The 27,522-nt window shown below is 49.8% G+C and overlaps 12 protein-coding genes across 12 annotated transcripts; 7 read left to right on the top strand and 5 right to left on the bottom strand.

Annotated features, from left to right (window-relative positions):
• The first annotated feature begins 359 nt into the window (after positions 1 to 359).
• V8C40DRAFT_244821 (H(+)-transporting V0 sector ATPase subunit c') lies at positions 360 to 1,686 on the top strand. Its single transcript, XM_083215748.1, has 6 exons — positions 360 to 547; positions 613 to 643; positions 717 to 799; positions 857 to 969; positions 1,026 to 1,196; positions 1,249 to 1,686. The coding sequence occupies exons 1-6, from the start codon at positions 503 to 505 to the stop codon at positions 1,283 to 1,285; spliced, it is 480 nt and encodes a 159-aa protein (XP_083072872.1). The 5' UTR covers positions 360 to 502; the 3' UTR covers positions 1,286 to 1,686.
• Positions 1,537 to 3,068, bottom strand: V8C40DRAFT_244820 (uncharacterized protein). Its single transcript, XM_083215747.1, has 2 exons — positions 2,608 to 3,068; positions 1,537 to 2,488 (listed from the first exon to the last, which is right to left on the bottom strand). Exons 1-2 carry the CDS (start codon positions 2,687 to 2,689, stop codon positions 1,848 to 1,850), a joined length of 723 nt encoding a protein of 240 aa, XP_083072871.1. The 5' UTR covers positions 2,690 to 3,068; the 3' UTR covers positions 1,537 to 1,847.
• Positions 3,069 to 3,926: 858 nt separating this feature from the next.
• Positions 3,927 to 6,159, top strand: V8C40DRAFT_244818 (non-structural maintenance of chromosomes element 4 family protein). The gene is made up of 2 exons (XM_083215746.1): positions 3,927 to 5,257; positions 5,329 to 6,159. The coding sequence occupies exons 1-2, from the start codon at positions 4,126 to 4,128 to the stop codon at positions 5,517 to 5,519; spliced, it is 1,323 nt and encodes a 440-aa protein (XP_083072870.1). The 5' UTR covers positions 3,927 to 4,125; the 3' UTR covers positions 5,520 to 6,159.
• On the top strand, positions 5,852 to 7,751 carry V8C40DRAFT_220004 (uncharacterized protein). The gene has a single exon (XM_083212208.1). It carries the CDS (start codon positions 6,183 to 6,185, stop codon positions 7,602 to 7,604), a length of 1,422 nt encoding a protein of 473 aa, XP_083072869.1. The 5' UTR covers positions 5,852 to 6,182; the 3' UTR covers positions 7,605 to 7,751.
• A 675-nt stretch (positions 7,752 to 8,426) lies between these two features.
• V8C40DRAFT_244809 (F1F0 ATP synthase subunit beta) lies at positions 8,427 to 10,712 on the top strand. The gene is made up of 7 exons (XM_083215745.1): positions 8,427 to 8,576; positions 8,670 to 8,802; positions 8,863 to 8,884; positions 8,973 to 9,058; positions 9,111 to 9,153; positions 9,212 to 9,766; positions 9,846 to 10,712. The coding sequence occupies exons 1-7, from the start codon at positions 8,566 to 8,568 to the stop codon at positions 10,535 to 10,537; spliced, it is 1,542 nt and encodes a 513-aa protein (XP_083072868.1). The 5' UTR covers positions 8,427 to 8,565; the 3' UTR covers positions 10,538 to 10,712.
• Positions 10,713 to 10,723: 11 nt separating this feature from the next.
• On the bottom strand, positions 10,724 to 12,425 carry V8C40DRAFT_244806 (Zn(II)2Cys6 transcription factor domain-containing protein). Its single transcript, XM_083215744.1, has one exon. It carries the CDS (start codon positions 12,269 to 12,271, stop codon positions 10,850 to 10,852), a length of 1,422 nt encoding a protein of 473 aa, XP_083072867.1. The 5' UTR covers positions 12,272 to 12,425; the 3' UTR covers positions 10,724 to 10,849.
• A 371-nt stretch (positions 12,426 to 12,796) lies between these two features.
• Positions 12,797 to 14,257, top strand: V8C40DRAFT_244801 (cytochrome c oxidase subunit IV family). Its single transcript, XM_083215743.1, has 3 exons — positions 12,797 to 13,221; positions 13,588 to 13,781; positions 13,847 to 14,257. The coding sequence occupies exons 1-3, from the start codon at positions 12,999 to 13,001 to the stop codon at positions 13,928 to 13,930; spliced, it is 501 nt and encodes a 166-aa protein (XP_083072866.1). The 5' UTR covers positions 12,797 to 12,998; the 3' UTR covers positions 13,931 to 14,257.
• Positions 13,849 to 16,362, bottom strand: V8C40DRAFT_219914 (P-loop containing nucleoside triphosphate hydrolase protein). The gene is made up of 4 exons (XM_083212207.1): positions 15,687 to 16,362; positions 15,454 to 15,631; positions 14,292 to 15,391; positions 13,849 to 14,216 (listed from the first exon to the last, which is right to left on the bottom strand). The coding sequence occupies exons 1-3, from the start codon at positions 16,138 to 16,140 to the stop codon at positions 14,308 to 14,310; spliced, it is 1,716 nt and encodes a 571-aa protein (XP_083072865.1). The 5' UTR covers positions 16,141 to 16,362; the 3' UTR covers positions 13,849 to 14,216; positions 14,292 to 14,307.
• A 660-nt stretch (positions 16,363 to 17,022) lies between these two features.
• Positions 17,023 to 19,456, top strand: V8C40DRAFT_244797 (uncharacterized protein). The gene is made up of 3 exons (XM_083215742.1): positions 17,023 to 17,489; positions 17,568 to 18,253; positions 18,326 to 19,456. Exons 1-3 carry the CDS (start codon positions 17,085 to 17,087, stop codon positions 19,344 to 19,346), a joined length of 2,112 nt encoding a protein of 703 aa, XP_083072864.1. The 5' UTR covers positions 17,023 to 17,084; the 3' UTR covers positions 19,347 to 19,456.
• Positions 19,457 to 21,049: 1,593 nt separating this feature from the next.
• V8C40DRAFT_287391 (tyrosine/serine/threonine protein phosphatase PPS1) lies at positions 21,050 to 23,733 on the top strand (the record flags this gene model as incomplete). Its single annotated transcript, XM_083222719.1, has 2 exons — positions 21,050 to 22,859; positions 22,926 to 23,733. The coding sequence occupies 2 exons, from the start codon at positions 21,050 to 21,052 to the stop codon at positions 23,231 to 23,233; spliced, it is 2,118 nt and encodes a 705-aa protein (XP_083072863.1). The 3' UTR covers positions 23,234 to 23,733.
• On the bottom strand, positions 23,351 to 25,586 carry V8C40DRAFT_244792 (phosphoinositide binding protein ATG18). The gene is made up of 3 exons (XM_083215741.1): positions 25,274 to 25,586; positions 25,037 to 25,191; positions 23,351 to 24,978 (listed from the first exon to the last, which is right to left on the bottom strand). Exons 1-3 carry the CDS (start codon positions 25,332 to 25,334, stop codon positions 23,863 to 23,865), a joined length of 1,332 nt encoding a protein of 443 aa, XP_083072862.1. The 5' UTR covers positions 25,335 to 25,586; the 3' UTR covers positions 23,351 to 23,862.
• A 250-nt stretch (positions 25,587 to 25,836) lies between these two features.
• Positions 25,837 to 27,423, bottom strand: V8C40DRAFT_244788 (WD40-repeat-containing domain protein). The gene has a single exon (XM_083215740.1). The coding sequence runs from the start codon at positions 27,336 to 27,338 to the stop codon at positions 26,010 to 26,012; it is 1,329 nt and encodes a 442-aa protein (XP_083072861.1). The 5' UTR covers positions 27,339 to 27,423; the 3' UTR covers positions 25,837 to 26,009.
• Between the last annotated feature and the right edge of the window lie 99 nt (positions 27,424 to 27,522).

Raw genomic sequence — 27,522 nt, 5'->3', positions numbered from 1 at the left:
CGGTAGATATTCTTGAACAGTTCCAAACTTAGTGGGTTTCGAGCAAGTGCTCTGGGCATTGCACACTGAGATGGTGGAATAGTAGTCAGGATTCTGCATTCTGATAGGCAAAAGTACACAGTTAGAATCATGCGGAGCACGCTCAACTGCTAATGCCAACAGATAAGGCCAAGCGAATAAATGCAACTTGAGCAAGACCCAGCGTCCCACTCGACTGGGAGAACTTCGGACAATGCCCTTTGCTAGTCGAAGTTGTCGTTCAAACACACGGAGCACTAGTCTGCACTCCGAAGCTCTTTCAAAGATGCAGGGTAGCTCATCAGACCAATCATGAACGAGAATAGAACTCTATCACGTGATCTGCGATGCGTCCATTGGCCGTGATGACGCCTGCTTCAACACCGGGTGCCGAAGCCTCACTTCTCCCATCTTGTTGCGCGTGGTTGTGTTGTCGACCGTCTTTACTTCTCCTCCTCCCACGACAATAGCTACAGCTGCAATCATGGAGTCAGAGCTTGCTCCCAAGTTTGCGCCGTTCATCGGCATGGTAAGTCTTCTTCTTTGAGCGAAACGAGGGCCCCTGACAGCTACTGACTGACACGCTTCGTCAAGGGCGGCATCGCGGCTGCAATGATATTCGGATGTACGACTTCCTCTTCGCCGATTTGACCCCCCTACTCCATCTTCGATTTTACTAAAGATTATACGATTCATAGGTATCGGTGCTGCGTATGGCACGGCGAAATCAGGCATCGGTATTGCAGGCGTGGGAACCTTTCGACCGGATCTCATCATGAAGGTGCGCTGTTCAGGCTCGTCTCGTAATGTGGCAGTGGGACTCACTTATAATTTCTAGTGCCTGATCCCCGTCATCATGTCCGGTATTCTGGCGGTCTATTCGCTTGTCATTGCAGTTCTCATAGCCGAAGATCTTGCCGCCCCTTCAGCGAAGAGCTACAGTCTATTTACGTTCGTCGAGCCGATCGAGAGTCTCCCTGATTCACATTTGCTAACATCCGACATAGAGGCTTCATGCATCTCGGCTGCGGCTTATCTGTGGGATTAACTGGGCTTGCAGCTGGATACTGTATCGGTATTGTTGGTGATAGCGGTGTCCGTGCTTTCATGGCACAGTCTAGAATATTCGTTGGCATGGTGTTGATTCTTATCTTTGGCGAAGTTCTGGGTCTTTATGGGTATGCAACCTTGATTGTATCATGCCAACTATGCTAACTGTTTCTGTTTTAGACTTATTGTTGCACTTTTGCTCAACACGAAGAGTTGAATTCGACAGTACCGAGAACGGGCATGTTTTTTTTTACCGTTTAAAGGATGTTTACAGCTGAAAGGCTCCGGTCAATATTCAAAGTTTTTTGAGTCTTTGTATTTCTAGGCATTGTGCACATCAGAAGATGGACAAAGGTGATGTCTTACTTGCTACGCGCTGTGCATGGAGGCGAAGTGCGTAAATACATGTACGAAAGTTGGAATTCAGGTTGTCCGTGTTAGAGATCTTTATTAACTCATCAGAATTGTGTCAAAGAAAAATACACTTCCCAGGGAACCGGTGGTGCGGAAGTTGGAACCATAGTGGCTTGTAAATATACGATATGTGAGAACACATTTTCGATCTGAGATGAATAAGAATCAGAGAATAGCTACTGTTCAACCTAAAGAACTAACATACGCCGATGTGGCCTATAATGACCGGGCCAAGTAATGTGAGCAACTGCAAGTAACTTCCATAAGATAAACTCCTCTAGACCAGCCATGATAGTGAGGTTAACATGGTTAACAAGACATGTAGATGGTAAATGATAGATGGTCGATGGTAGATCAGTCGGGACTTATAGTAGCCGTCCGCCAATTCGTCGAAGCAACGTTTTCCGTCGGCTGTTGACCGCTTCTTGTCGCATCCGGGTCCAGTTTCTATCTCGTTCCTGGCGCTTCATCTGGGCCAACATCCAATCCCACTGCTTATCCTCTTCCCTCAACATCTCCTCGCCAACCTCACGGGCTATCCTCCGCTGACGGGCTTCAGCCGCAGCTTCCTCGCCCACTAAATACGGATCTTCTAGCGGACGGACAACAGGGTCTTCATTGCTCTCATTCTGCCGATTAATGGTGGAGGTGGTGTCTCGCATGCCAATCAGGTCAGCCGCGGCTAGGAGTCGTCCATCAATGGCCCGTCTCTCCGCGACGTTGCGGTAGTGACGGGCTGCTGGAGCATTGCCAGCTGACCATGTAGGAATACGAAAGTTGTGCTCATTCAGGACCCTCGGGGAGGCCAAAGGTGGAAGTGGCGGTAGCCCAACCGTCGGTCTTCCGGTCAATGAACTTGAGGCTCCGGAGAAGATTCTCTGTGACGATCCCGCTACCGCAATTGTTGTGGCTGTCGTTGTCGTCGTTGTAGTTGTTGCTCTTGGCGTATATGCTGGAGACGCCTCGTTATACGTGGTCCTCGAACGGTATGAGGGCACCTCCGAGACTGTCTTTTCCGTTAGTCATCCCCATCTCCAGACATTCACCGCCAGTATGCATCGGCAACCATGTATTTCCCAACAACACATATTTTTTAATCTATATTGGCCGCGGATATACACATACCATAAGATGGAGCAGCGGAGCGAATTGAAGCTGTATCAAAGTCATCTGCGCTGTAGCGCGGTGCCGAGGCGAGTGTTGTCATGATGAGGGCGAGGCGGTTGTTAGAGTACGGGTGAGACGGTAACGAAATATGGGGAATGTAGTGGTTATAGTTCAGGAATATGTCCTTCAGCCTGGGTTTACGCAGAGAAGGGGATATGGAATGCAGCAAACGTCAAGCACCGCAGCGTTAATCCAATGAAGCTGGAGGTTATATATCCATATGGTGGCAAGGATGATATGTGAATAAGCCTGATCACTGTCAGAGCGGGGACCTCGTGGATATCATAGGTATCGTGAGGGATGACGAGGTCAACGTCGACCGTGAGGCTCAGTTAAAGGGGTAGATGTACGATTTAAGTTCAAGGTTTGCATGCCCTGCGAACTCCGGGCTGAAATGCGCATGCCAGCAAGCCATCACGCGACTCTGCTCTCCGCAGATGGTTATCGAGAAGCCGTGGGGGCGGAGAGAGCGGCGGAGCAAACCTTGGCGCTGTACCTAGAGCACATGGAGGAGGTCTAGAAATGCAAAGCTGGCCTGGAGTGGACAGGTCAGGCAGCTAAAGCTTACCGCCAGCTGTGCCTATTGGTGTTCTGCAGGTAAAAGCTCCGTTGAACCGCGGACTACGGAAGGGTTGGGTTTGCGCCATGTCTTACGGAGTACATGTGTAGGTTGGTTGGTTGGTTAGCATGTGCTTCTGGAATAAGTGAATGAATACTGCATCTGCATGTGAGACGAAGCGAGAGACATGGCGCCCGAAGCTCTATCCTATCTACGTAAGGTACAGACGGAGATGCTAGGTCAATATTTGGCTGGTTTGATGTTTCTGTACGATTACATGTGTATGATGCTGGTTGTAAATCTCGGGATAAACCAGCCTAGCAGTACAAACAGCTCCAAGAATATCACTCACTGGGTAGTGCACGTTGCGGTCAGAATAGCCAATAATTGGCCCGAATAGCCGATGTTGGCGCAATTGTTTGCAAATCGGGGCCCTGTTTGGTCTATCAGGTACGAAGTGCAGTAGTGCTAAGCCATGTTTACTGGATGTTGCATAGTCGTCTGGTCGTTGCTGTATTCATGCTATCTGATTGCGGAGCATCTCCAGGATTGATACGACAAATCGAGCAGTCTGCATCAATAGTTGCCCGCACATCTCGGGGGCACTAACGGACCTTGCGGGCCTTTCGACACGCGTGAAATAGCGTGATTGTGTAGGTGGTTACCGCCCAAGGCTAGCGCTGTATTACCGCGTAAATGGTTCAACCCAAAGCGCGTCCAGTGCTTGACCTGCCGCTATGGCATTTTCGAGTTGAGACTTCATGGGTTACATGCAGACCTGCATCTTGCATGTATCTTGACCTCTTCAACCGCCAAATAACCGAGTGGCTGTAGGCCTCGCCAGAGCCTCAATTATGCCCTGCTTATGAAATTTGTCCATCGTCCAATCACGACTATGACAACAATCATCTGCAGCCATGTCAGCCCGAAATCCAGAACCTCCAAGTGCGCAGTCTGAGGGCTCAGAGCAACCACACCATCTTCCCTCACGAGGAAGGCTAGCTGTGAGGCAAAGAGAAGATTCACAGGACCAGACGAGCGCCAAACGAAAGCGCACCGACATGGCTTCACGAGACCGAGACTCTACACCAGGTTCTACAATGGGCGATGATGATCTGGACGATGTGTATGATCCGGATCAACCTCTGGAAGAGAGACGGAAGGTCCAGCAGGGATTCCGCGATCTCCTCCGCGACATCACAGAAAATAGCGAGGAATATCTGCAGGGTGATTCTCACGGTCTGCACGAGACTATTCTACGGGCCAACGAACTATCCAAGCAAGTACGACAAACTACAGAAGCAACCATTGATTCACGGCTGCTTGTCAGTACGACCGACCTGTCATATCGGAAAACACTACGCCTTACTCAAGGCAGCCTATCACAGGGGCTTGACGTCGATGACTTCATCTCCAAGTGCATCACATATATGCGAAATGGTGGGGGGATTACGAGCGATCAATCCCTGGAGCTCTCAAGCACCCAGAGGCAGCGGAGGCGGACAGTACACGACAGATCAAACGACAATGATAATGACGATGTGGGAGACGAGGGAGACATGATGAACTGGGCTCATCTCGGCCGTTTTGCTTGCTTGCCATACATCAGACGGCCTGCGCTGCCTGGCTTCCTTCTAGGTCCACTATCGGTGGAAAAGAAGGTACGCAAGGCAGCAAAGCGAAATGCCCCGTTTCGTCCAAATAGTTTAACGGAGACGAGGCCTGAAATCCTCAATGTGGATGACCTAGCCAAGAAGGAAAACGACCTTACCGTCATATGCGGGAAGATTCTTCAACAGCTCTACAAGGTCCAGGCTGATACACAGCAAACAGTGGCAGACTTAATCACAGACGACATGGATGACGAGGAAACTACTCGGATTATGCACCAGCATGGGCTTCGAAGTACAGGAGGAATCGACCTAATGCGATTCGTGGTTAACCCAAAGTCTTTTGGACAGACCATCGAGAATTTATTCTACGTGAGCTTTCTAATACGTGATGGGAGGGTGGAGATTGATTTCGATGAACATGGTCTCCCCGCGTTAGGTGAGTGTCGAATTGATGCAAAGCACGCATTTGCTTCTACGTTGTGCAACTGATGCTGATACCGTGCGCAGCACCAGTAGACCGAGAGAGCGATGACACCGCCGCTATTCGCCAGGCAACATCTAAGCATCAAGCTATTTTATCTATGGATATGGAAACATGGCGAGACATAATCGACACAATGGGCATCAAAGAGCCCATGATTGAACACCGACCCGAACTAACGGTTTCCGGCCCAGGAGCCAGGGGCTGGTATGGCTAAATATAGCCTCTTTGAGTAGTTGAAATGAACAAAGACTTTTTGTGCCTATGGAATGCTACCAAGTCCTAATGTTTTATGCGTTGTTATAGACAAAGAAGTGCCGGAAGAGGAGGTGGACAAAGCTTTGGCTGAAAGACAAGCCAGTTGGATTGTGCCCGCACGTTATGAACAGTGCCCTTCTCGCCCCGATATTATTTACCCCATCGATATACTTTGCATCTACATGACAAAGAAAGTGGAATCAACCCTTAACGGGGCTACACAATGGCGATGAAGCAAGCGTGAATGAAGCATGGCAACGTGACAAAGACATGGCCTTTTCAGTTGCTACTGGGTAGGAAGTTATCTCTTTTGACTAGAAGCCCCTTTATTCATCACGTTTTGTCAAAGGCAAAAGTTTGTATCGACAGCCCATTTTTATGATGAGACAAGGAGTTGGGATTTTAGATTGGCTATATATTCTTCGCCTCTCTGCGAGCCGTAGGCACTCGTTTCTGCGACCTTGAAGTCAAGACATTTTATTTGCATAGCCGAGAATATATATATATGCGTCTTCTTTTGGCACATCGTTTCAATTTGGCCTTTTATTCTTGAAGCTTTTCAACGCATTTTACTCCTAGGCAACCCTTCGACTACTCAGGTTCACGTCTCCTTTAACTGAACATGTCTGGAAACAAGCCAAACCCGGTTGACACTGAGCAACCATGGAACGGTATGCCTGACGACTTTGCTGCAAACGGCTCAGGTTACAGTTCTGCCCCCAGACGCAGAGTTAGACGGGGCCCAGCCGTACGGAATGAACATAGCGGCCTACCAACAGCTACCACTGAGAAGCTAAAGAATAAGAACGAACATGGCGAATCGATTGAAGCTGCAGGTGTACTTCTACCTCTTGCGAACGACCATACCAACCCAACAGCTTCTGCAATCGCAATTTTGGACGAGCAGTCTGGCGAAGGAGAATGTACGAGGGGGTCCAGAATCGATTCTTTGATGGGAGAGGAAAGCCCTACTTTGGAGAATGACGAGATAGCTCTTTCGGTTGTAAATGACGATATAACTGCATTTTCGCCTTCTCAGGATTTGGGGCAGGAACTGGAGGCTTCTAGTGATCAGAGCGACGAGGAAGACGAATACAGCGCTGTTACCAGGGACGACACCCCCCCAGTTGACCCATCCGAGCCAAGTCAGTCGATATCAAGTGATGAAGCGATGGAAGCCGCAAGCGAAGCTGGGAATAATATCGTCCACCCTATCAACGAAGAATCAGATCGGAACCCCGAGGCAAACATTGATGAGATTCTTGCAGAACTTGATTCCTTGAGGAAGAAAGTTGCATCTCAAGATGAGATAGTGGAAGCAATGAGTCAACAAAATGCTTTGTTAAAGAAACAGCTGGAGTCTAGCAGGGAAGAAATTTCGGCACGCGAGGCAGGAATTGCGTCTCAAGAAGAGATAGCGGAAGCAATGCGTCAACAAAATGCTTCGTTAAAGAAACAGCTGGAGTCTCACACGGAGAGAATTTCAGCACGCGAGGCAGAAATCGCCGCCCTCAAGAAAACAACAGTCAAAGCAAATCCATCTGTTGGTGTTGCTACGAGCACTAAGACGCCCGCTGGACAGATTTTGCAACTAAACTGCCCGAGAAAAGACGATGATGAGCAGAAAGTCATCTCGTTGGAGAAGTCTTCATCATCCCCGCCAGTATCTTCACTTGCAGCGCGAAAAGCTACAGCGGTTCGATCCGTTCAACCTTTTGTCGCTATTGCAAAGGATTTATATTTCGACTTGACTGAGGCAACGAACGTGGGGCCAAAGCCAAGTCCCTTATCGGACACGACATATATCTTCCAAATCTGGGCACGAGCAGTAATCACTTTTCTGGCAACCCCAATTTGGACGTTGGCGAGTTTTTTCATGTATCTGTCAGTACAACATGAGAAGAATTTGTGGATGCAGGCGAATGCTCTGACTAGGAAGCAGCTGTTGGGACAAGTAAGCGGTGTAACAGAAGATTGGACAGCAGGTTGGATCTGGGACATGGTTTTCATCGTTGGGAGCGTAATATCGTTGTGTAGGATATAGACGTCTTTGAACACTTGTGGATGATGTTGGGCGTATAAGATGCTTGGATGGTTGTGAGAGGTGCTAGTCAGTATGCAGGTAATGAGATTCAGTTGTCATTGTTTAGTTTCCTTACATAATCAGTTCACTTGTCAGATAAAGAAGAGAAATGCAGAACTCAGATGTTAGACTATAGAAGAGCCGACTTCTTCTGGTAAATTGGTCCTAGTGGCATTTATAGAGAGAATCCAGTGTCAATTGATTCATGTATTCGGCATCATATCAAGCGCGGCTGGCTGCAAATCTGCACCTACCTAACAAGGCGTAGGTACCGAGGAAGAATATCCACCCCACTGCACCCCGCGACTCTCGGTTCCATGTTTAAAGGTGCGAACTAGCTGGAGGCCTTGACACCTTATTGCCTGAATACCAAGGCGCTGAAGCGATGCGACCTGAAGACGAAGTAGCATACTTGTCCAGAAATACCAAAAAAAGACAAGAAGAGGAGGTCAATTAGAGCTTCCATCTGAGATATGTGTAACGTGTTAGATAGTCCATGCCCAGTAAGCACTCCGCGGCAGGGATTTCAGCATCGTGAGCTACCTGCCATTGTATGCACCCCCTCACAGGAGGACTGAGGCGGCACAACAGCACAGGTCACAGGAATATCATCAACAAATAGGGTTGGCAGTGTGGTAGTCGAAGAGGAAACTTGGCAGCGCTGCTAGCCGGAAAGACACGGAGTCGTACCGCTAGCAGGCCGCTGGAAATCTCGCAGCCTTTTGAGTGGGCGGTCGGATTGATGGGGAGAATGGGGTCAAATGGCCCAAAACCCAATCCTAGTGGCTGCACGTGACCCGGAAGAAAGCTCTTACCGGAGTAGTCGCTTTCCCGTCCTAAACTGCTCATTTTGAAAACTTCTCCCGGCCTTAACCAACTCATTTGCATATCCATCGCTGATTGCTCTCTGTCATCTGCCAAGATGTTCAAGAGGTGAGTCCTCACGCCTCAATCTGGCTGCCGGCCATTGATCTCTTGCCCTGCATGCGAATTGGAACAGACCTCTAACCGTGCCAAACTCGACAGCGGCGTTTCGTCCCTCGCAAGGGCTGCCCGCCCATCAATTGCCGCTCGACGAGCTATCCGACCAGCCTTCCCCCGATCCCCCATCGTCAGGCTTGCAAGCACTCAGAGCGTTGGAGATGGCAAGATCCACCAGGTAAGCCGTGCCTGGGAACAAATGGTCAATGGTGGAAATTGTCGCTAATAGCCGCCTTAGGTCATTGGTGCCGTCGTCGACGGTTAGTGAAAACCCTTGCGTTTTTTTTTATATAGACGTGTATAGGAAGCATTGCGGCACCATTGAGCACGCGGCTGATTTTTCCATAGTCAAGTTCGACACTGCCAAGCTTCCTCCTATCCTGAACGCTCTGGAGACCACCAACAACAACCAGAAGCTGGTCCTTGAGGTCGCCGTAGGTACACCTGGTTGCTGTTGTTAAGTACCGCATCTAACATATTGTCTAGCAACACTTGGGTGAGAATGTCGTTCGCTGCATTGCCATGGATGGTAAGGATATTCCGCTCTCATCTTCGCAATGGACTTTGAAAGCTGATGCGTATGATAGGTACTGAGGGTCTTGTTCGTGGTGCCAAGGCTTCCGACACTGGTGCTCCCATCACCATTCCCGTCGGCCCCGCCACTCTCGGTCGTATCCTGAACGTCACTGGTGACCCCATTGATGAGCGAGGACCTGTCAAGACCGACAAGTTCCTGCCCATCCACGCTGATCCCCCCTCTTTCACTGATCAGTCCACCTCTGCCGAGATTCTGGTCACTGGTATCAAGGTCGTCGATCTGCTCGCTCCTTACGCTCGTGGTGGAAAGATTGGTCTCTTCGGTGGTGCTGGTGTCGGCAAGACCGTCTTCATTCAGGAGCTGATCAACAACATCGCCAAGGCTCACGGTGGTTACTCCGTCTTCACCGGTGTCGGCGAGCGTACTCGTGAGGGTAACGATCTGTACCACGAAATGCAGGAGACCTCCGTCATTCAGCTTGATGGCGAGTCCAAGGTCGCTCTGGTCTTCGGTCAGATGAACGAGCCCCCGGGAGCTCGTGCCCGTGTCGCCCTGACTGGTCTGACCATCGCTGAGTACTTCCGTGACCAGGAGGGTCAGGATGGTAAGTTGTTTATTTGTTTTTGCTGCGCCCTTTCTCCCCCTCCTTTCTTAGATACACGGCGCTAATATCCCCTCCACAGTGTTGCTCTTCATCGACAACATTTTCCGATTCACCCAGGCCGGTTCTGAGGTGTCTGCTCTGCTTGGTCGTATCCCCTCTGCCGTCGGTTACCAGCCCACCCTCGCCGTCGACATGGGTGGTATGCAGGAGCGAATTACCACCACCAAGAAGGGTTCCATTACTTCCGTCCAGGCTGTCTACGTCCCTGCTGACGATTTGACTGATCCTGCCCCTGCCACCACCTTCGCTCACTTGGACGCCACCACTGTCTTGTCCCGTGGTATCTCCGAGTTGGGTATCTACCCCGCCGTCGACCCTCTTGATTCCACCTCCCGTATGCTTGACCCCCGTATTGTCGGCCAGGAGCACTACTCGACCGCCACCCGTGTCCAGCAGATCCTCCAGGAGTACAAGGGTCTCCAGGATATCATTGCTATTCTGGGTATGGACGAACTGTCTGAAGCCGACAAGCTTACCGTCGAGCGTGCCCGTAAGATCCAGCGTTTCCTCAGCCAGCCTTTCACCGTCGCCCAGGTTTTCACTGGTATCGAGGGTAAGCTCGTTGACCTCAAGGACACCATTGCCTCCTTTAAGGCCATCCTTAACGGTGAGGGTGACAGCCTTCCCGAGGCTGCTTTCTACATGGTTGGCGACCTGGCCTCAGCCAAGGCTAAGGGTGAGAAGATTCTGGCGGATCTGGAGAAGAATTAAAAAGGCCTCAGTTAGCTCGTCCCAAGAGCTGGGAATGGTTGGCCTGTGTATAGACTAGTATAGTAGTAAACAGCTATCTGATAGTAAGAGTTCTTCAAACATGCTATCCATGGGCTATATGTACAAGAGCTGAGAAATTTTGCAACTATTAATATAACAAAAAAATTTATTCAAATTATCGACGTAGGCTTATATGTTTGATTCATTTATCAATTTAACTGTTCTACCAAATTCTATCGAAACATATACAAGTATATCAGAAAACCAAGGCTCCAAGGACAAGACAAGACTAAGCTAATGAGGACTGTAATCTCACAGTAAACCTAATGATTGGTCTACATAAGCTTCGTATTCTAGAAGGTAGCCTTGAGGCGAGACCAGCTCTGTATCTTCAAGTATGATCTTAGACAGCTGCTTGCGGTCTTGAGCATCGAGAGCGGCGTATGGGACTTGCAAGAAGGCCTGCCATTCCAGATCAAGATGGCCGCAGATATCCCGTATTGTGCGGTCTCCCACGCCCTCTAGCCACCAAACTTCCCACTGAACCAGCTTGAAAAACGTTGCAAAGTAAGCAAGGATGACCAAAGCACGCGGTTGCGACATGCGCGCAATGTCGATGAACTGACTAGGGAGATATGTGAAGATGGTTATAATCCTTAGACTCCTCATGGATGAAGGCCCTTGCGCCAAATCCACATATAGACTGCCCAGATACTTCAGCGTCTCAACATATGCCTCCCTAAATGAGTAATCGATATCACTCGGCGTGATGGAAGCGACCATCTGTAGAAGTTGACGAGGAATAAAAGCAGTCTTTTCCACATCGGTGGGAGGACGGAAGAATAGACTATTCAGGCCACTCTCGACAACAGTAGACTTGGAAACTAGATCCATGACGAGGATGATGCCCTTCCATACGACAAGCCAGTCAAGAATATATAAATGAGTGCCGTCTGGCTCCCGGAAGTTCTCGGATGACAAGGCCGTTAGAAGCAGAGAGTTTGCGACCAGAGCGGGAAAATCTCCCGGATTGGCGTCTTCAATTGCCTTGCGATATCCTGCTAACGACTTGACCCGATACGACAGAGCACGCTTCGGATCGAACTGCTGATTGAGACGTTGCATATGTAAACTAGCGAGGGCGAAAATGGAGTCGAGCAGAAAGGGAGATTCGGATCCAAACCGAACCAGCAGGCTTCTCATGATATTTTTATGGCCGTCGTTTGCGACAATGGAAAAGGAGCCGCATGTCTGAGTCGCATAAAACCATAGTGCCTTCATATCCGCCATGTCAATCCCGACTGGACACCATAGTAACTCAGCAGGTATAGAAGCAGTCTGGTTGCTATACCTCTCGGCCAGCGAAAGTATAGGTGCCGAAAATAGGACAGACGATGCCGAAGATATACTTGTAGGGTTTGTTGAGGTACTCGTCTCAGACTTGGTATGATGCGCCAGCGCTCGACTCCCGAAGGACTTGGAATTTGAATCCCATACCGCCGAAGTCGTCACGGCAGCGGAGTGGCGCGGCTTTTGGGGATCAACATAGACACAGTCGGCCTTTCGCAGCTTACACGACCGGCACACGGGCCTCGATTCGTCACATTTCACCTTTCGCGCCTTGCAGTTCTGGCAGCCGGACCTGGACTTTTTGTGAGGGCGCTTCGCATGGTAGGGCTTTGGTTGTGGCGGGCTATCTAGTTCTGATGCTTTCTCAAGCGGTGTCTCAGCCATAGTTGGCGGCGGCGAAGAGCCTTGTTAGACGTTCCATATGGAAGTATTGGCGCAATGTGTGTGATGCAGTTTGGGAAGGCTGCTGCTTGATGACAATGCAGATCCGCACATGCGATGCACAGGCTAGTTCGGAACAAGGCAGCACCGGGTACAGGGCCCTATCCCACCATGGTGATTTTAAACGCTGAAGATACGGAGGAATAGCCTCGGTTAAGCCAATTCGTCATAATTTGTTAAGATTTTTAATTATTTCTTGAAGTATAAGAAGTATCTTCCATTTTATTAAAAAATTAACTTAAATCAATCATAATACAATATATTAAATTAATTTCTCTAAAAATATTAAATACCAGAAAGAAACAGTAAAGTATTAATTGTTTAAAGGAGAAATAAAGACTCAATAAAGTTATAATACTTATAAAAAATAATATCTTATGACATATATGGATATACTACTGCTTTTACGCTTTATAGTACCCCACTCTCACATTTTCGTGGTGCGGCTGTAGATAGCTTAGCTGCCCACAGGCATGTAGTCAAAGATTTTTGCGCTAATCGCTCCATACTCATCACCAGCCAACTAGAAGTCGTATGATTTTGTCTAGTCAAGGACATATGGAGCACGGGAATTAAATCCCCTCGCTGCACTACCGCAACCACCGTCAACCTCGCTGCTACCTCTCAATTGAACTCGACTCGAGCTCCGTCAATCGCAATCCCTTACAAGATGCTGCGCTCTATGGTTCTACGAGGCAATGCCTTGACGCAGACCACCCGACTGGCTGCGTCCCGGGCCATGTCGAGCCAGGCGCTCTCCAACCCGACCCTGTCCAACATCGAAAAGCGCTGGGAGGGAATGCCTCTCCAGGAGCAGGCCGACCTGTGGATGGCCCTGCGTGACCGCATGAAGGGCAGCTGGACCGACCTGACCCTGCAGGAGAAGAAGGCCGGTAGGTGGTGCACCTTGAGTTTTTGTGAAAATCCCTCCCGGGAGAGCTGGCTTGAGCTTGCTGCCTCGATCCGGAGCTGCAGACTCTTTTCTTTTCTGTTTTCTCTCCTTCGAGGACCTACAACAGCTCATACGATATCGATCCCGGCAATCCGCTCTTAATTGGCATGGAAACTGTTCACTAAATCGAGGCGGACCAAGGTGCTGAGTGTCATCAATTCCTGGACCGAGTGGGCTGGGAATTTTATGCCAATCAAGAAAGAGCTTTTGCCAATCCACATAAAACATACGTTCAACACGTCATTACCACTGCTACTAGCACTTATAATCATCTTCTTCAGCTGCTAACTTCATGTCATGACAATAGCTTACTGGATCGCATTCGGCCCTCACGGCCCCCGCACCGTTGACGCTCCCGGAGCCGGTGCCCGTGTTGCCTGGGGAGTTGCCGTTGGCCTCGCCGCCTCTCTCGCTCTCTTCGCCGCCATCCGAGTTGCCGCCAAGCCTGCGCCTTACACCATGAACAAGGAGTACCAGGAGGCCTCTAACGAGCTTCTTAAGGTATATATATACTTCTCCATATATCAAATTAACGCTGCGAAGAAATGACTAACTTGCTTGAATAGGCTCAAGGTGCTGATCCCCTCACTGGTATCTCTTCTCCCGGCTATACTGGCAAGGGTGTTGTTCAGTCCCCTCCCAAAAACTAAAATAACACACGATAATATCGCTCCAAGCTTCGCACAATTGGGGCGGGCATGGGAGAGGTTTTATTAAAACGACATTTGTACATGTATAGCTTTAGTCCTAGAGAGATATGCAAGACAGGGTTCTCGCATGGCGTTGATTATTCAAGTGACGAGTCTAGAATGATGTTACATCAGGAGCCAGTGCCATTCCTCCAAAATCATCACATTATCCATGGGTCCGTGAAGAAGGTGTCAAGCAATTCACGGATAACAACAACTACAAAAAAACTTTTGCCTCGAAAAAAGTCTTCGAAATGTCCTTATGCATATTACTATTCTGAATACACCAAAAAGGGGGGGGGGGGGGGGGGAAATCGTTTACGCATGCTTCTCAAACCTCACCCTCTACCCTCGTCTACCTGCCCCAGTTGCTCCAGTGAGTGCTCTGAGTTGGGTGGGTTGAATTGCTCTTCTTCCATCATCCGAATAAGCTCATGACGCCCATCTTTCCCCCAGTACGGTGCTTTTTCATGCCCGTTGACGCAGGCTTCAGTAATGAGTACGTACGGCGTCGGGGCGTCAAACATTGGTTCAGCCAAAACGCGCTCCATCTCCATCTTCAGCCCTCGTGCACCCGTTTCGGCTGCAAGCGCGCGTTCAGCAATGGCGCTTAGTGCTTTTTCCGTAAAGAATAGCTGAGACGGATATGTCTCAAACAGCGCAGTATACTGAGCCACTAGGCTATTGCGTGGCTCAGTGAGAATTCGATAGAGGTCTTCCTTTGACAAGGGGCTGAGAGCGCAGATGTTATGCAGTCGGCCTATAATCTCGGGAATAAAGCCAAACCGCTGGAGGTCCTCAGATACTACCAAGTCCATCGGAGTGAAACTTGGTGCAGACTGTGGGCTGTAGTGTGCTAGGTGGGCGTATGTTTCAGGTGGCAGGTTGTAATTGGTTCCTGTCCCAGTTTGTCGACTTTGAACATCTCCTCCAAACCCCATGGCTGGCTTTGAGACCCGCCGAAGGATAATCTTATCCAGCCCCACGAAAGCGCCGCAGAAGACGAAGAGAATGTTTGTGGTGTCGACGGTGTACTGGTCCACTTTGCCTGGCGGGCTGCTAACTGGCATTGATGTTGTCGGGGCACCGGATGCAGTGTAATTTGTGGGAATGGGTGTAGACGCGCGAGAAGAACGATTGTCCTTGACGTTGATGGTGACTTTTGTTCCCTCAACGAGTTTGAGCAAAGCCTGCTGAACACCCTCACCGCTGACATCTCGACCCGTTGCTGTCTCTCGTCTTGCTAGCTTGTCAAACTCGTCTAAAACCACCACTCCGTGCTCTGCCGCCTTGACATCATAGTTTGCTTCTATGAGTAGCCTTTCGATGCAGGATTCGACGTCTTGTCCAATGTAGCCTGCTTGGGTTAGGGAGTTGCAGTCGCAGATGGTGAGCGGTACTTGTATCTTCTTGCTCAAAGTTCTGAGATGCCCCATCAGCTAAAACGAGCCAACAATTATGAAAGGGAAGAATCAGCCCCTTACTCTAGGATATATGTCTTGCCAACACCAGTCGGCCCAATTACAAGGATATTGCTCTTGTCAATCTTGATGTGCTCGGCAACAGCCGGCTCCTCGGGCTTGAAAATCGGAGCGTTAAAGCTTGCTTCGGATGCGAGCTCAGACGCCTGGCGGGCTGAGGAGCTCTGTCCGGGAACTTCGTCTTGATGGACTGTGTTACCGGCAGGGATCTTGATGTTTGTGAATAGTAAACTAACCTTCGAGAGGGAGAGCATCCCATCGCCTTTGGGACAGCTCTCTATCACGTGCGAACCGTTGACGCATGAGTTTCTCATGCTTCTCCTTGTCCTCTTGCTCGTGCTGGCGCCTCCTCCTGAGATTCTGGTAGTGATTGAAGATGGCAGCGCAGATTGTCTTTTTAGCACGGTCCTGGCCCACGACGTATTCGTCCACACGCCTTTTCAAATCACGAGGGTAGAATTGCGGCACTCCGAAATTTACTTTTCTAAACATGGGGCCACGGCCAGATTCCTGTGTAGGATCATAGCTTCTGGTAAAACCGGAGCTAAAGTCCGGTGTCTGCTTGGATCGAAGAGACGGATATACCGAGAGATGACGGCTATAGTGGCCTGGCAGCACGGTGACTCTATATTTCTGGATTGGGGAAGAGCACCAATGGGACAAGAAACGTCCCCGGATTAGTCTCATCATTGTGATCAATGAGACTTGCGGTATGGCATATCTAGAAAATGGGAATGGCGGTTGTCAGGGATCCAAACAGTTGGATGGTTGACTTAAGGGCGTGGCGACCCGTTCAGGTCATCGTATGGGGGTCTCAAGATATTGTGTCAATATGAAGAGATTGGGTAGAAGGAATGAGCGCTTTCAACGTTATTAGGAGTTCAGATTGTAAACAAGAATCGAATATCTTCTAGGATGCGTCTTCAAGCAGACCAAGTGTCTTTGTTCATATTGTCTTGTAGCTGACCATGCGTTAAGAGGCCAGGATCCGCAAGCAGTGAGACGATGTCGGAGTACTACTCCAAGATGAGGTAAGCAGCTCTCCAAAAGCTTAAACTCCGCAGACCGGTTTGCTAGCCAATCAGCTTATGGATCGCCGTTTGCATTGGAGCTTCATGTTTGACAAAGGAGGTGTCTAGCTATGACTGCTGTAAGTGCAAACCTCCGTAAAACCGCATAATGGATATATAAGCAAGTGGAGCAAATATGTTCTTAAACGGCATGTTCGCAAGGCCTTACTGGATAGATGAATATCACATGGAAATTCGCTTGATAGACTCTGGATAGTGATATAACCACATCTAAATAGTGGTGCTTGGTTGAAACAAAAAACCATCAACTCGACGAAAATGATAGTTGTAAAATTTGTCGATGGGATTAGGAGCTATTTCCGACGAGCAATAGGCCCTCTATTTCACAGAAGAGTCTGTCAGTCAGAGAATAACACTGGGCTATCATTGGCTGTCTCATGGCATGATGTCAGAAACTAATTCATGCCCGCGGAAACTCCGCGGAAAATCTTTCGATAAGCGACTCCCCCAATGCCCATGGAAAATGAATGGCAACTGCTTCCTTTCATTCCATGGACTCTTCGTAGAAAATTGTTGGCTTATCCTGTTGAACCATATTCCAGAATGGGTCGCCAACCGAGACAACGCCCAATTTCGTGCCACCTGTGTAGGGTACGCAAGTTGCGCTGCAGTCGCCAGTTTCCATGCTCCAACTGTACGTCGCGCGGCGTTGTTTGCCAACATGAAGGGGTCGCGGTCGCGGCACCGACGGGAAGTCAAGCGCAGGTCAAATCGCCTGCTCTGAAGGATGCGTCGACGTTGGAGCTGCTGGCTCGTCTGGAGCGTCTGGAGAGCCTCGTTGCGGCCCAGGGGAGCGAAAAGGATGGCGACTCGGTGAAAGGGGCTGAAAAGCCAATACAACAAGCGCATGCTCCTGCTTTGGCCTCACGCCCAGTGCCACCTAGACTGCAGCGCTTGACGGCTGACGCGCTGGAGCTGGAGCGATCCTGCTCTGATCAAAAGTTGATGGTGAGCCCGAGCATTCCTCCCCAAGGGGCTGTCTCTGCGCGGTAAGATGTGCTTTCGTGAGACTGAGATCTAGAGTAGGATTCCTTGATATCTGACCCCATCATCTTTCGTACCTGTCCCATTCGATTAGCCCCAACTCAACCGTCCCATGCTTTTCAAAATGGCCATCCGGCGTCAATGACAGGGCCGGTGGATGCCGTCAAGTGCATCTGGCTGCCTCGCCGAGATGAGATGCGCATCATACTCCAGAAGTACATAGCTGATATTTCCTTGTTTTACCACATCATACATGTCCCCACGGTGCAGAGCCTCGTGGAAGACATATACGCAGGGCTGGAGGCAAACGTCCGTGTCGACGTTGGCGGCATCTTGCTGCTGCTAAGCATATGCGCAAGCACAACGTATGCGTGGTCGGCCCCCGATGATATCAGGTGTTTGTTCTCAGACTATTCCGAGGCGAACGGACAGTCAACCTTCTGGACTAAGCAGGCGCTGGATGTCGTCGATCATGCACAGAGAACCGCACATGCGTCGTTGGAATGTATCCAAGGCCTCATCATCCTGTTCTTCGTCTTCTGTAATCACGAGAGCGTCTCCTACCGTGCCCGTAGTGTCTTCATGTCGGCCATTGCAATGGCCACGGAGCTGTCGTTGCATCGTCTCGATGACCCTCGAGGCAGTCCAATGCCGACGCTTCTTCGGATGAGTGAGTCCAGGAAGGAAATTGGAAGGAGAGTTTGGTGGTTCATGGTTGCAACTGACTGGTAAGTCTGGATCTCCCAGCGTATGATGGCAAACAACATATCATCATCCAAGATTGCTAACCGATCCTCAAGGACATTGGCTCAATTCAATTGTCCTCAAGAAGGCTTCTATCTCATCCACCAAAACCAGATGGCTGTAAACAAGCCACGGAATGCAAATGACGAAGATATCATGGAGGGAGTAGAGATTGTTGATCGTCCAGCAACCGAGGCTACTTGCATCTCCTATTTCGTCCAGCGCATCCGTCTTGCAGAAGTATGTCGGGCACTGGTTGACCGCACACCTTTGGGCAAGCCGGTTTCCGAATCCGAGGTATATAAAAATGTGCTGGATGCAGATGCAAAGCTCAACCAGTTCATCAGTGATGCTCCGGACTTCCTTTCACTTGATTGCTCACACCTGGATGATCTTCCTGTCACTGATCCCAGACGCTCACCTTTTATCACTGCGCAACGCTACATGTTGAATCTGCTACTACACCGACAACTGTGTAAGATTCATCTTCCCTACTTAGCCCAGGGGACTGTCGATCCTGCATATGCCTATTCACGCGATGTTTGCCTGAGGTCAGCAAGGGTGATTTTCGAGCTCGACCATCAGCTGCAAGGAGAGTGTCTTCCCTTCTTCAGCTCTCGTTTGAGGTTGGCAATGGTTCTGCGTAGCCTGTTCCTGGCAAGCACTGCACTTGTGTTGAATGCTTGCCTGAAGGGCGATGCGGAAGATAATGGCGAGGGAGAAGATGATGTGGCTGGTGCATGGAAGATTCTGCACGAAGCACAAGGCCAGTTCCCACCGGCGGCAAGGCTGCTAGAGTTGTCTATCCAGATCCTCAAAAAGTACAAGATCAAGCATCGTGCCCTCGATCTCCTACAACAGCAATTGTCGGGGATTTCCTCTTACGGAGAATCATTTCCTATGACACCTGATTCAACGAATCAAGACCTCCGTATAAGCACGATGCAGCAAAACATGGGCACTGAGCCTGACAACGTATTAATGGATCAACATTGGCAGATGCTCGAAGGGAAAATGGATTTGAATACAATAGATTGGGACAAGTTATTCTGGGGTATAGACGCTCCCTTTATTTAATATCATGACATGACGTATAATTCTAATGAGCTTAATGAATCTTACTTGACGCCGCAGATGTGATATGAGCAATCCCGGCTTAAATAAAGTAAGCAGTGGCTTGCTTGCACCCACAGAATGAGCCCCTGAGAGAAAGTCTACCGTGCCCGCTGTTGATCATTTCTTTGTTGTCTCTGTAGGCGATTGCGCATTAACTACGGGTCACATGAGAATGTCATCATGCAGCACCTCTCTCTTACCTTGCACTTTTTCAGTTGGTGATTGGTCTTGGGGAGCAAACAAAGGCTGGAAGGTGTAAAATCCTTTTCGAGAATTAGCAATTGTGCCAAGCTCGGGGCTGTTCCATGGCTACTGACCACCCACAACACCGCAGAATACAGTAAGCGCAAGTGGCAGCGCCCTTTGAAAGCCGCCACTCATGATGTGAGCGAAGTAGAGCGGGCAATGGGTTATGGCCGCGATATAGAGTTATGGATGGATGATATTATAGATTTGCGTAGTGTTGAGATCCGGATTATCACTAATCGCGATAACGCTATACGATTGTAAAGGATGGATGGATTTAAAGGGTATAAGGTTATTTCGAATGGACTAACCCTAAACAAGAAAAGGGTGAATTGGTATACCTACTGATGCTTTTACTACTATCGTTTTGTCGCTATCGTCGTCGTCACTGCTGCTGCTACTGCATACCTTATATTTACTGCTATGGAAGCTGATTTCCTTTTCTGTGTAGCTAGGGTAGCTTAGTGCCAGTTGGTAATATAATTTGGATACAAATCTCTTCTAACATCAAAGCAAGGAATGCAAGATGAGATGCAGTCGGACCTTGTTCTCCCCCTCTTCCCCCGCATTTCCCGTTATAGCAGTATGTGTACGAGTACGCAGCAGATGAAATGAGGGGCTCTTTTTTCCCTGAACTCACAGACCAAGAATTGCTCGAGTGGCGACCCGGCCATGTCCAATAAGATGCCGCCTGTTGCATCACTATCTGTTGCACCTCATCATGCGACCGTCTCCGTGTATTAGGTTCAATTGATCTGCCTATCCAGCCAATAGCCTTAGCAGCAGGCACAGTATGGTGCGACAGTTACTTTGTACGGTTTACTTGCGGCGTCAACGATCCAACTACCCAACCGCTGTTTCTTTGTTTGCCTTGCTTCTGGACCCCTCCCTCGCGCTACCTTATCTGACATGCTAGCTCATGTGCTACAATATCCAACGATCTCTTGCTTCCTGCATCGCATCCTACAGTACCTACCTCTGGTTCCAGCCACCTGTTTTATGCACCCTCCCGCGAACATGCAGCTTCTGCAACCTGCGTTACCGTCTTGACTAATCCATCCTCGATTTCTTTGTTCCTTTTTTTTTCTTGGTCGTGTGCAGAATCCGAGCTTCTCTTATCCGAGACACAATCCCTGTCTCGTGGTCATCACTCGCCCAGCCCTTGGGGTAACCTCCAAATCCCTTAGCCTGGTATAAGACAAGTACGAGTACGCAGCTCTTGTCGCCAGCCCAACCATTTCCTAAACCGTTAGCCGCCCGTTCGCTCGTGCTCTCTCACAAGATCCCATCGCCAACCTCCGCAAGCCCGCTGGAGGAGATAGACTCCCTTTCCACTCCCAGGACAAGATGCCAGTGCTGCTCCTCCACCAGCCTCTGTCCATCATCTTCCATTGAAGCTCCGATTGCCGAATCCAGCCATGGCGACAATTGCCGTCCCCAGACCCGCTCTGCCTCCAAAGAACGCATCTCAGCGCGGAAACACTCCCGTCAACTCTCCCTCTCCACTTCAAACGCTCGGGTTGGCATCGCCCCCACAATTGCCTGGCTCCGTTCCCATTCCGATTCCCAATAGCCCCGTGTCCCTGTACGAGTACACGTCCGAAGAAGACTCCGGCTCGTATACGCATTCTCCGTCCCCAAGCCATCCCCGAGCCCTGTCACAGGCTTCCCTGCTCTACCCGCCCGATGACTTTGTCCGTCTTGATGGCGAGCATGTTTCGATATATGAGATAGATGCTACGAGCGTGGCCGAAGCGTTGGATTATGCCTCGAGACAACTCCTCCCTCCTCCTTCGCTGGTCTTCCCCTGGTTGCATGGGCTACACCCGGATAACCACACTCAACGCACTTACTTCGATGGCCATCAGTGCCCCCCCGGAAATACACCAAACTGCCTGAGAGCAATCACTATTGTCAAGGCAGATGGCAACCTCGGCTTTGCTCGCCTCAAGGGCGCCATTGCTCCATCGGAATTCATGCGGTCAGGCTCAATTGCTGAATTCATCGATGCAGACCCCTTGATGGGCTTGTCTGTTCGTAATTTTCACATCCAGCCTACCAAAGTCGCTGCCACCTCTGACATCATTGTCTATGGGCTGGATCCAGACGAGAGTCGGAAGGTCGCATGGCAAGTTGCTGCCGCCCAACAACGATGGCGAAATAAACAGCTTGCACAGGCGAGAAACATGCCTGTGTATAATACCTTCGTCTGCACAAGTCCGTTTTCTGCCTTTGAGGAAAACCATGGTAGCTTGGTAGCCATCGATGCCTCCGGTAACCCTACCGGCCAGGTCCTGGATTTGGTGCAGCAAGAACACGAAGAGATGCGGAATATGACAGAGACCTCCGAAATATGCCACAATGTCTACCTGGGCCCTAGCCCGGAGCCTGGTAGTGCCGAGGAGCAGCGCTTTGATGTCCTCATCGAATGCAGTGATACGGGCCGGCTGGATCCAAGTGCCATACAGTTCATTGCTAAGCATCCTCGCGAGTTACCTCATCCAACCTCCATTTGCTTTCCATCGTCGGGGAGTATTATGCCCCCGACTTGGTCTCAAGCCGAGGCCGACGCCATCCTTAACACCTGTAAATGGATTCATCACATCTCCCATAACACTGTGCCAGAGTCCCATACCATTAGCTCCCAAAATCGCGATAGCGATGCTCAGCAGCATGCTGAGTCTCATAAATCGACCGCGGACGCGGGAGGTCGGAAAATCCTTATCCACTGCCCCGATGGCTATACAGAATCAACTCTGCTTGCTATTGCTTATTTCAGCTATAACACGGGGCTACCTGTACCCGATGCTTGGCTCAGGCTTCATACGACTGAACGCCGCAATTTCTTTGCTTATCCCTCCGATGTGTCGCTCTTGTCGGCCATCAGCCCTCGTTTGCTGTGTGAATCTCCAATGTCTTCGGGGAAAAGCCTGGATGACATGACAAAACTTTTGAAATCTGAACCGTCGTGGTTTTCGGATCTAGATGGCTCGCTTCCCAGCAGGATCCTGGATTATCTCTATCTTGGTAATCTTGTCCATGCAAACAATCCGGATCTCTTAGCGCAGCTCAATATTCACCAAATCCTCAGTATTGGGGAATCTGCATCGTGGTCAGAGGAAGATCTGCAGAAATGGGGCTCTGAAAACATTTGTTTCGTTGAAGGTATCCAGGACAACGGAATCGATCCATTGACCAAAGAGTTTGGGCGCTGTCTCGAATTCATTGGTGAGATTAACCCCCTTTCAAGTTCATTCAGTGTGTAACAGAAAAGACTAACCGGCTGCTATATAGATCGAGGAGTTCAGAAAGGCACAGCCACATTGGTTCATTGCCGTGTCGGGGTCTCCAGGAGTGCTACTATCTGTATAGCTGAGGTTATGCGGGCGCTCAACCTCTCATTCCCACGCGCTTATTGTTTCGTTAGGGCTCGCCGCCTCAATGTCATTATTCAGCCACATCTACTTTTCGCGTACGAGCTGTTGCGCTGGGAGGAATTTATTCGACAGAAGGGGGGCTCCTCGGAGCCGTATAGAAGAGAAATGGAGTGGGGAGAGATTGCCAGGGAAATTGCTCTCATGAATCGCCCTTATTCTAGATGATGCGCTTTTGGTTTGTAGTACTTTTGGCGAAGTTGTTTTTTTTTATATCACTTTTGGACTTTCTGGATGGAACGCACACGTATTTGGCTTCTTGGAACTTGAACTGCAGCATCTTGAGCCTTTTGTTTTTCTTTCTCCCATTTTTCTCTCTTGGGTTGAGATGGAAGGGGTTGGTTGTCCAAGCTTAGTTCACATATATAATCATAATTATGATTGCCCACTACTCCAACTTTTGTATCCCTAAATGGATTGACTGTAAAATTGACTTGCCAGTAACATCCCAGATCTCGCCCAGCTAGCCAAGCAGTACTATTAAATAAAAAAGCCCAGAAGTTGGCACCTGAGTCCGCGGCATTGCTTGAGTACATCATTAATTGAAAAAGAAAAGAAAAGTATAATCACAAAGACCTGCCCTATTACCCCTGAAAGTTACTGCCTTTACCCCCGTCTTTAAAAATAGTTCGATAATCAACAACCAACCGGATCGTGTTACACATACCTACCTAGTTATGTTTAGGCCGAAGGATCACTTTTGCTATCCCCCTCTAGAACTCTGCATCGTGAAAAGTCATGTTAGCACAGCCCAAAGGTGGGATCGAGTTAAAACTCAGAAGTGGAGGAAAGGGTTCTTACGAAAACTGTTTTACGAGATAACCCTCTCCACCATTCTCCATATCAATGTTATAGACGTAAAAGCCGCCGTCACTAGTTACCACCATAACTTGGGGGCTGCTGCTACTCATTGCAACGACACTGCGAAGTGGGCCAGAGCTTTGTCCACCGGGTACTCGAGCTCCAGCTCCGAGTCCAGTGGTCTTGGGGATTTTGATATAGGCAAAGTCTCTGAGTGGTTCCCACATCTCAGTAACTGATTGCGGAAGGTAGGAGCCTACAACGCCGACAACTCCGCGGCCCATGATTTGAGATGAACGTCGTAGCATACTGCTAAATGAACCACTTTGGCTGCGACCAGCGGGTGCAGCACTGGCATCTAGAGCAGGACCATTGCTTCCAAGCTCTGCAGTTTCACTTTTGGGGGATTCAGTTGTGCTATTACTGGGTGAATCTGCACCGTCGTGGCTTCGTGCTCGGGACCACCGATCTTGTCTTGGAGAACCTAGGGATTCAATTGGGGCACCTGCCGGGGTGGTGTGTCCAGGCGGAGGACTAAGTCGAAATATGTGCACTGTATCTGACGCGGAGGAGACGCAAAGCAGTGTTGAGCTGAGGTTGAAGGACATGCTGTATATGGTCGAAGGATATGTTCCACGCCGGAACTGATAGAGCTTTTGGCCTCGGGGCACCGAAAATATACGAATGATGGTACCCGTCTCGCTTGCAGTTGCCAACATCGTGCCTTCGCTGTTGAGGCTGATACAAGATAGCGGCGAGCGATGAGCTTCTATAACGTTAACAGCTTTGAGCGTCAAGGTGTCAAACATGAGAACCTCGCCCGACGTAGGAGCAACATATGCCGACTGTGGTGGAGCATGAGGGGGGCGCCTGCTATCGGACTCTTCTCTCGGTTTGGGAAGCGGATATGCGATGAAGCAATTCTCGGAGGATGCTGATAGCGCGCATATGGCCGATGGGTTCGGGGAGGTGGGGATGGTGTAGAGAAGGCTCATGTTGCTGATGTCGTAAAGGTATATCTCCTCCTCGAGGACAACGGCCAGCCGCTTGCGATTTAGTCGTACGGCCAGGACGGCGGACGGAAAGGTCAGTTCGCATATGACCGAAGCCCTCTGCAGTTGCAGCAATGAGCAACACGTCAATCTGGTTAGTTTGCTGCTAGGCACCTACCTTGGTGTTTTGAATTATCAGATGGCGAGGAGAAAGAATGAGGGCGACTAGGGAGGTTGAGAACAACATCTCGATGATGGCGATATTACCGTCATCACTGCTGAATATGCGCGAGAACGGATCCGTGTGATAGATGCCGAAGCCTTTGGATGTGCCTTGCAACACAATCCGTTAGTCCACGATGCCAGCGTAGTCAGAAGAGGGGCCATCGCCCGGTAGCTGGGCCAAAGTATTTACCAACAGCAAGGCAGCTATGGTCCTGGTTGAATGTAATGAAGTTGAGCGTAGGGGTCGCCATCGTCGTTGAGCGCGAGTTGCTTCAAGGAGACGTTTGGAGAGTGAGGCCACTCGTGGGCTCTATCGCTGGGGAAGATGACGTCGATGGTGCCTCGAAGCGTCGCGCCAATAGATATGGGTCGAGGGAAGGAACATAGACGGAGCGCCGTCCGCTAGAAGGAAATGCGGGCGCTGAAGCTTGTGAATATCTGACAGGGATACGATGTCGGTATCCAAGATGCGACATATCATGTACAAGTACAAGAGGACGAGGAGGCAGCAGGGCCAGTGCAGCACGGTCAAAAGAGCTGTTGGTAGCTACAGGTACTAAGGCAAGGTCCCTCCACTTTAGGCGACAGGTACTTGCAGAGTACGCTACTTAAAGTGGGACATGGAGAGCGGCTATCGTTGTATACCATCGCCATTATATCGATAGAACAATTATTTCAAATTAGGTACCAAGTCAAAGAACTTCATCCCGCGTGTTATAAATATTATTTAATTGTTTTTTTTTTTTTTTTTTTTTTTTTTTAAGATCATAAGGTACCTGTTAGTCATATGGAAACAAATCAAGACACCTTTAACAAGACGCATGATACAACTAAGGTTACATGTATCACGCAGTCAATGTCACATGTCCCAGAGTACTCTCTATGTTTTTTATTATGCCAAATTCTATAGTGAGCACCTCTGTCGGCTATGGAGATTTCACATCCACTTGCCATGATTGGACTACTCCGTCATCGCCTGTGGTGACTAGCATTTCCTCCTCTCCTCTTCTCGTCGAACCCGCATCGTGTCTCTTACACCAGGTGATATGGTTAATCTCGTAGGGGCCATGGGCGTTGGGAACCGTGGTCAAAAGCTGCCACTGTGGACCACTGACAGCGGAACTATCGTGATTCGAGCCTGCAGAGTCATTAGGCGCGTTATCTTCGGGGGCAGACTGGGAGTTTGAGACAACGTCGCTGTCTTCTTTGTACAAAGCGACGATGCCATCACTCCCGGTGCTGGCTACAAGGCCAGAATCAGCGCTCCATGTAACCGAATATACGTCCTTGTCGTGTACTTTGGGCAGCACGGCTGTGCAATTCCACTGTTCTCTAAAAGACCTTCTCATCGTGCTTGGTATGCCACCTAGCCGATCTTGAGATATTGTTGAGCCATCTGCATCGGTACCGTCTTTCCCTTGCTCAAGCGTCCACACACGGATCGTTCCGTCGGCCGAAAATGTCATGAGTCTAGGAAATTCATCATTCTTTGGCCGTGGCTCCCATTCTACTCCCCAAACCGTTCCCTGGTGTCCCTGTAGGACAGCGACGCAGACCCACTCCCCATCAGAGTCTTCGCGCCAGATGCGTGCTGTGTTATCATAACTGGCGCTGGCGAGTACGTCGACGCTGTAATAGCGCTGCCCAACATTGTTTCGCCCAGGTACATCGGGACACCAGGCTACGGCTTTTACATCTCCCTCGTGTTCGTTGAGAACCGCAATGGTTTCCCAGTCGTCCTCGGACTCAGCACTGGCTATGTCTTCCCAAATCCAAATAGATTTGTCACGCGAGCAAGTTGCGAGGTAAGCGCCGGATGGAGAAAAGGCGCAGCCTTTGACTTCCGAGTCATGGCCCTCAAGCACAAGGTTGTAGTCCCAGTCGCCAGTCTTGGCAGAATCTTCATTCCCCAGCCCTCTCGTCATATCCCTGCCAAGGCCATCGGCGGAATCATCATCGCCCTCGTCACCCCCGTTGGCCCAGCGCCACACGCCAGCGGAAGAATCGAAACTGCCTGTGATGAGGCATAGATTATGCGGCGGCAGGTTGGGTTTCCATGACACGCTCCGGACGGATCGTGAGTGGCCATCGGCTAAGACGCTGTGTAAAGAAAGTGTGGATAGGGAGAAGACGGTGACATTCTTTCCGTGCGCGGTTGCAATCAGAGGAAGATTCGGATGCGGTATCGATACCCAGGCACGCTCGTGGAGATCGGGTTTTAGGGATTGCAACTGAACAATTTTAGCAGAGGCCATATCTGAGCCTATTGGGGCAGGAATATCCCTGCCAGCTCACTGTGGAAAAGGCTCTTGAGGGACTGCATCCGGTTCCAATGTGTAGTGGTTCGAAGAGGTGGGATGAAATGCCCCTCCAATGCTTGAAAATCCATCCCCACAGTACTAACCGAGCTAGACCCGATGACACACATGCCATCAGTGT

The sequence above is a fragment of the Trichoderma camerunense genome (assembly GCF_050948025.1).
Source record: "Trichoderma camerunense strain CBS 138272 chromosome Unknown V8C40scaffold_9, whole genome shotgun sequence".
In the NCBI taxonomy this organism is placed as follows: Eukaryota; Fungi; Ascomycota; class Sordariomycetes; order Hypocreales; family Hypocreaceae; genus Trichoderma; species Trichoderma camerunense.
Note: the sequence above shows the minus strand (reverse complement) of the source record. Positions and strands in the feature narration are given on the sequence as shown.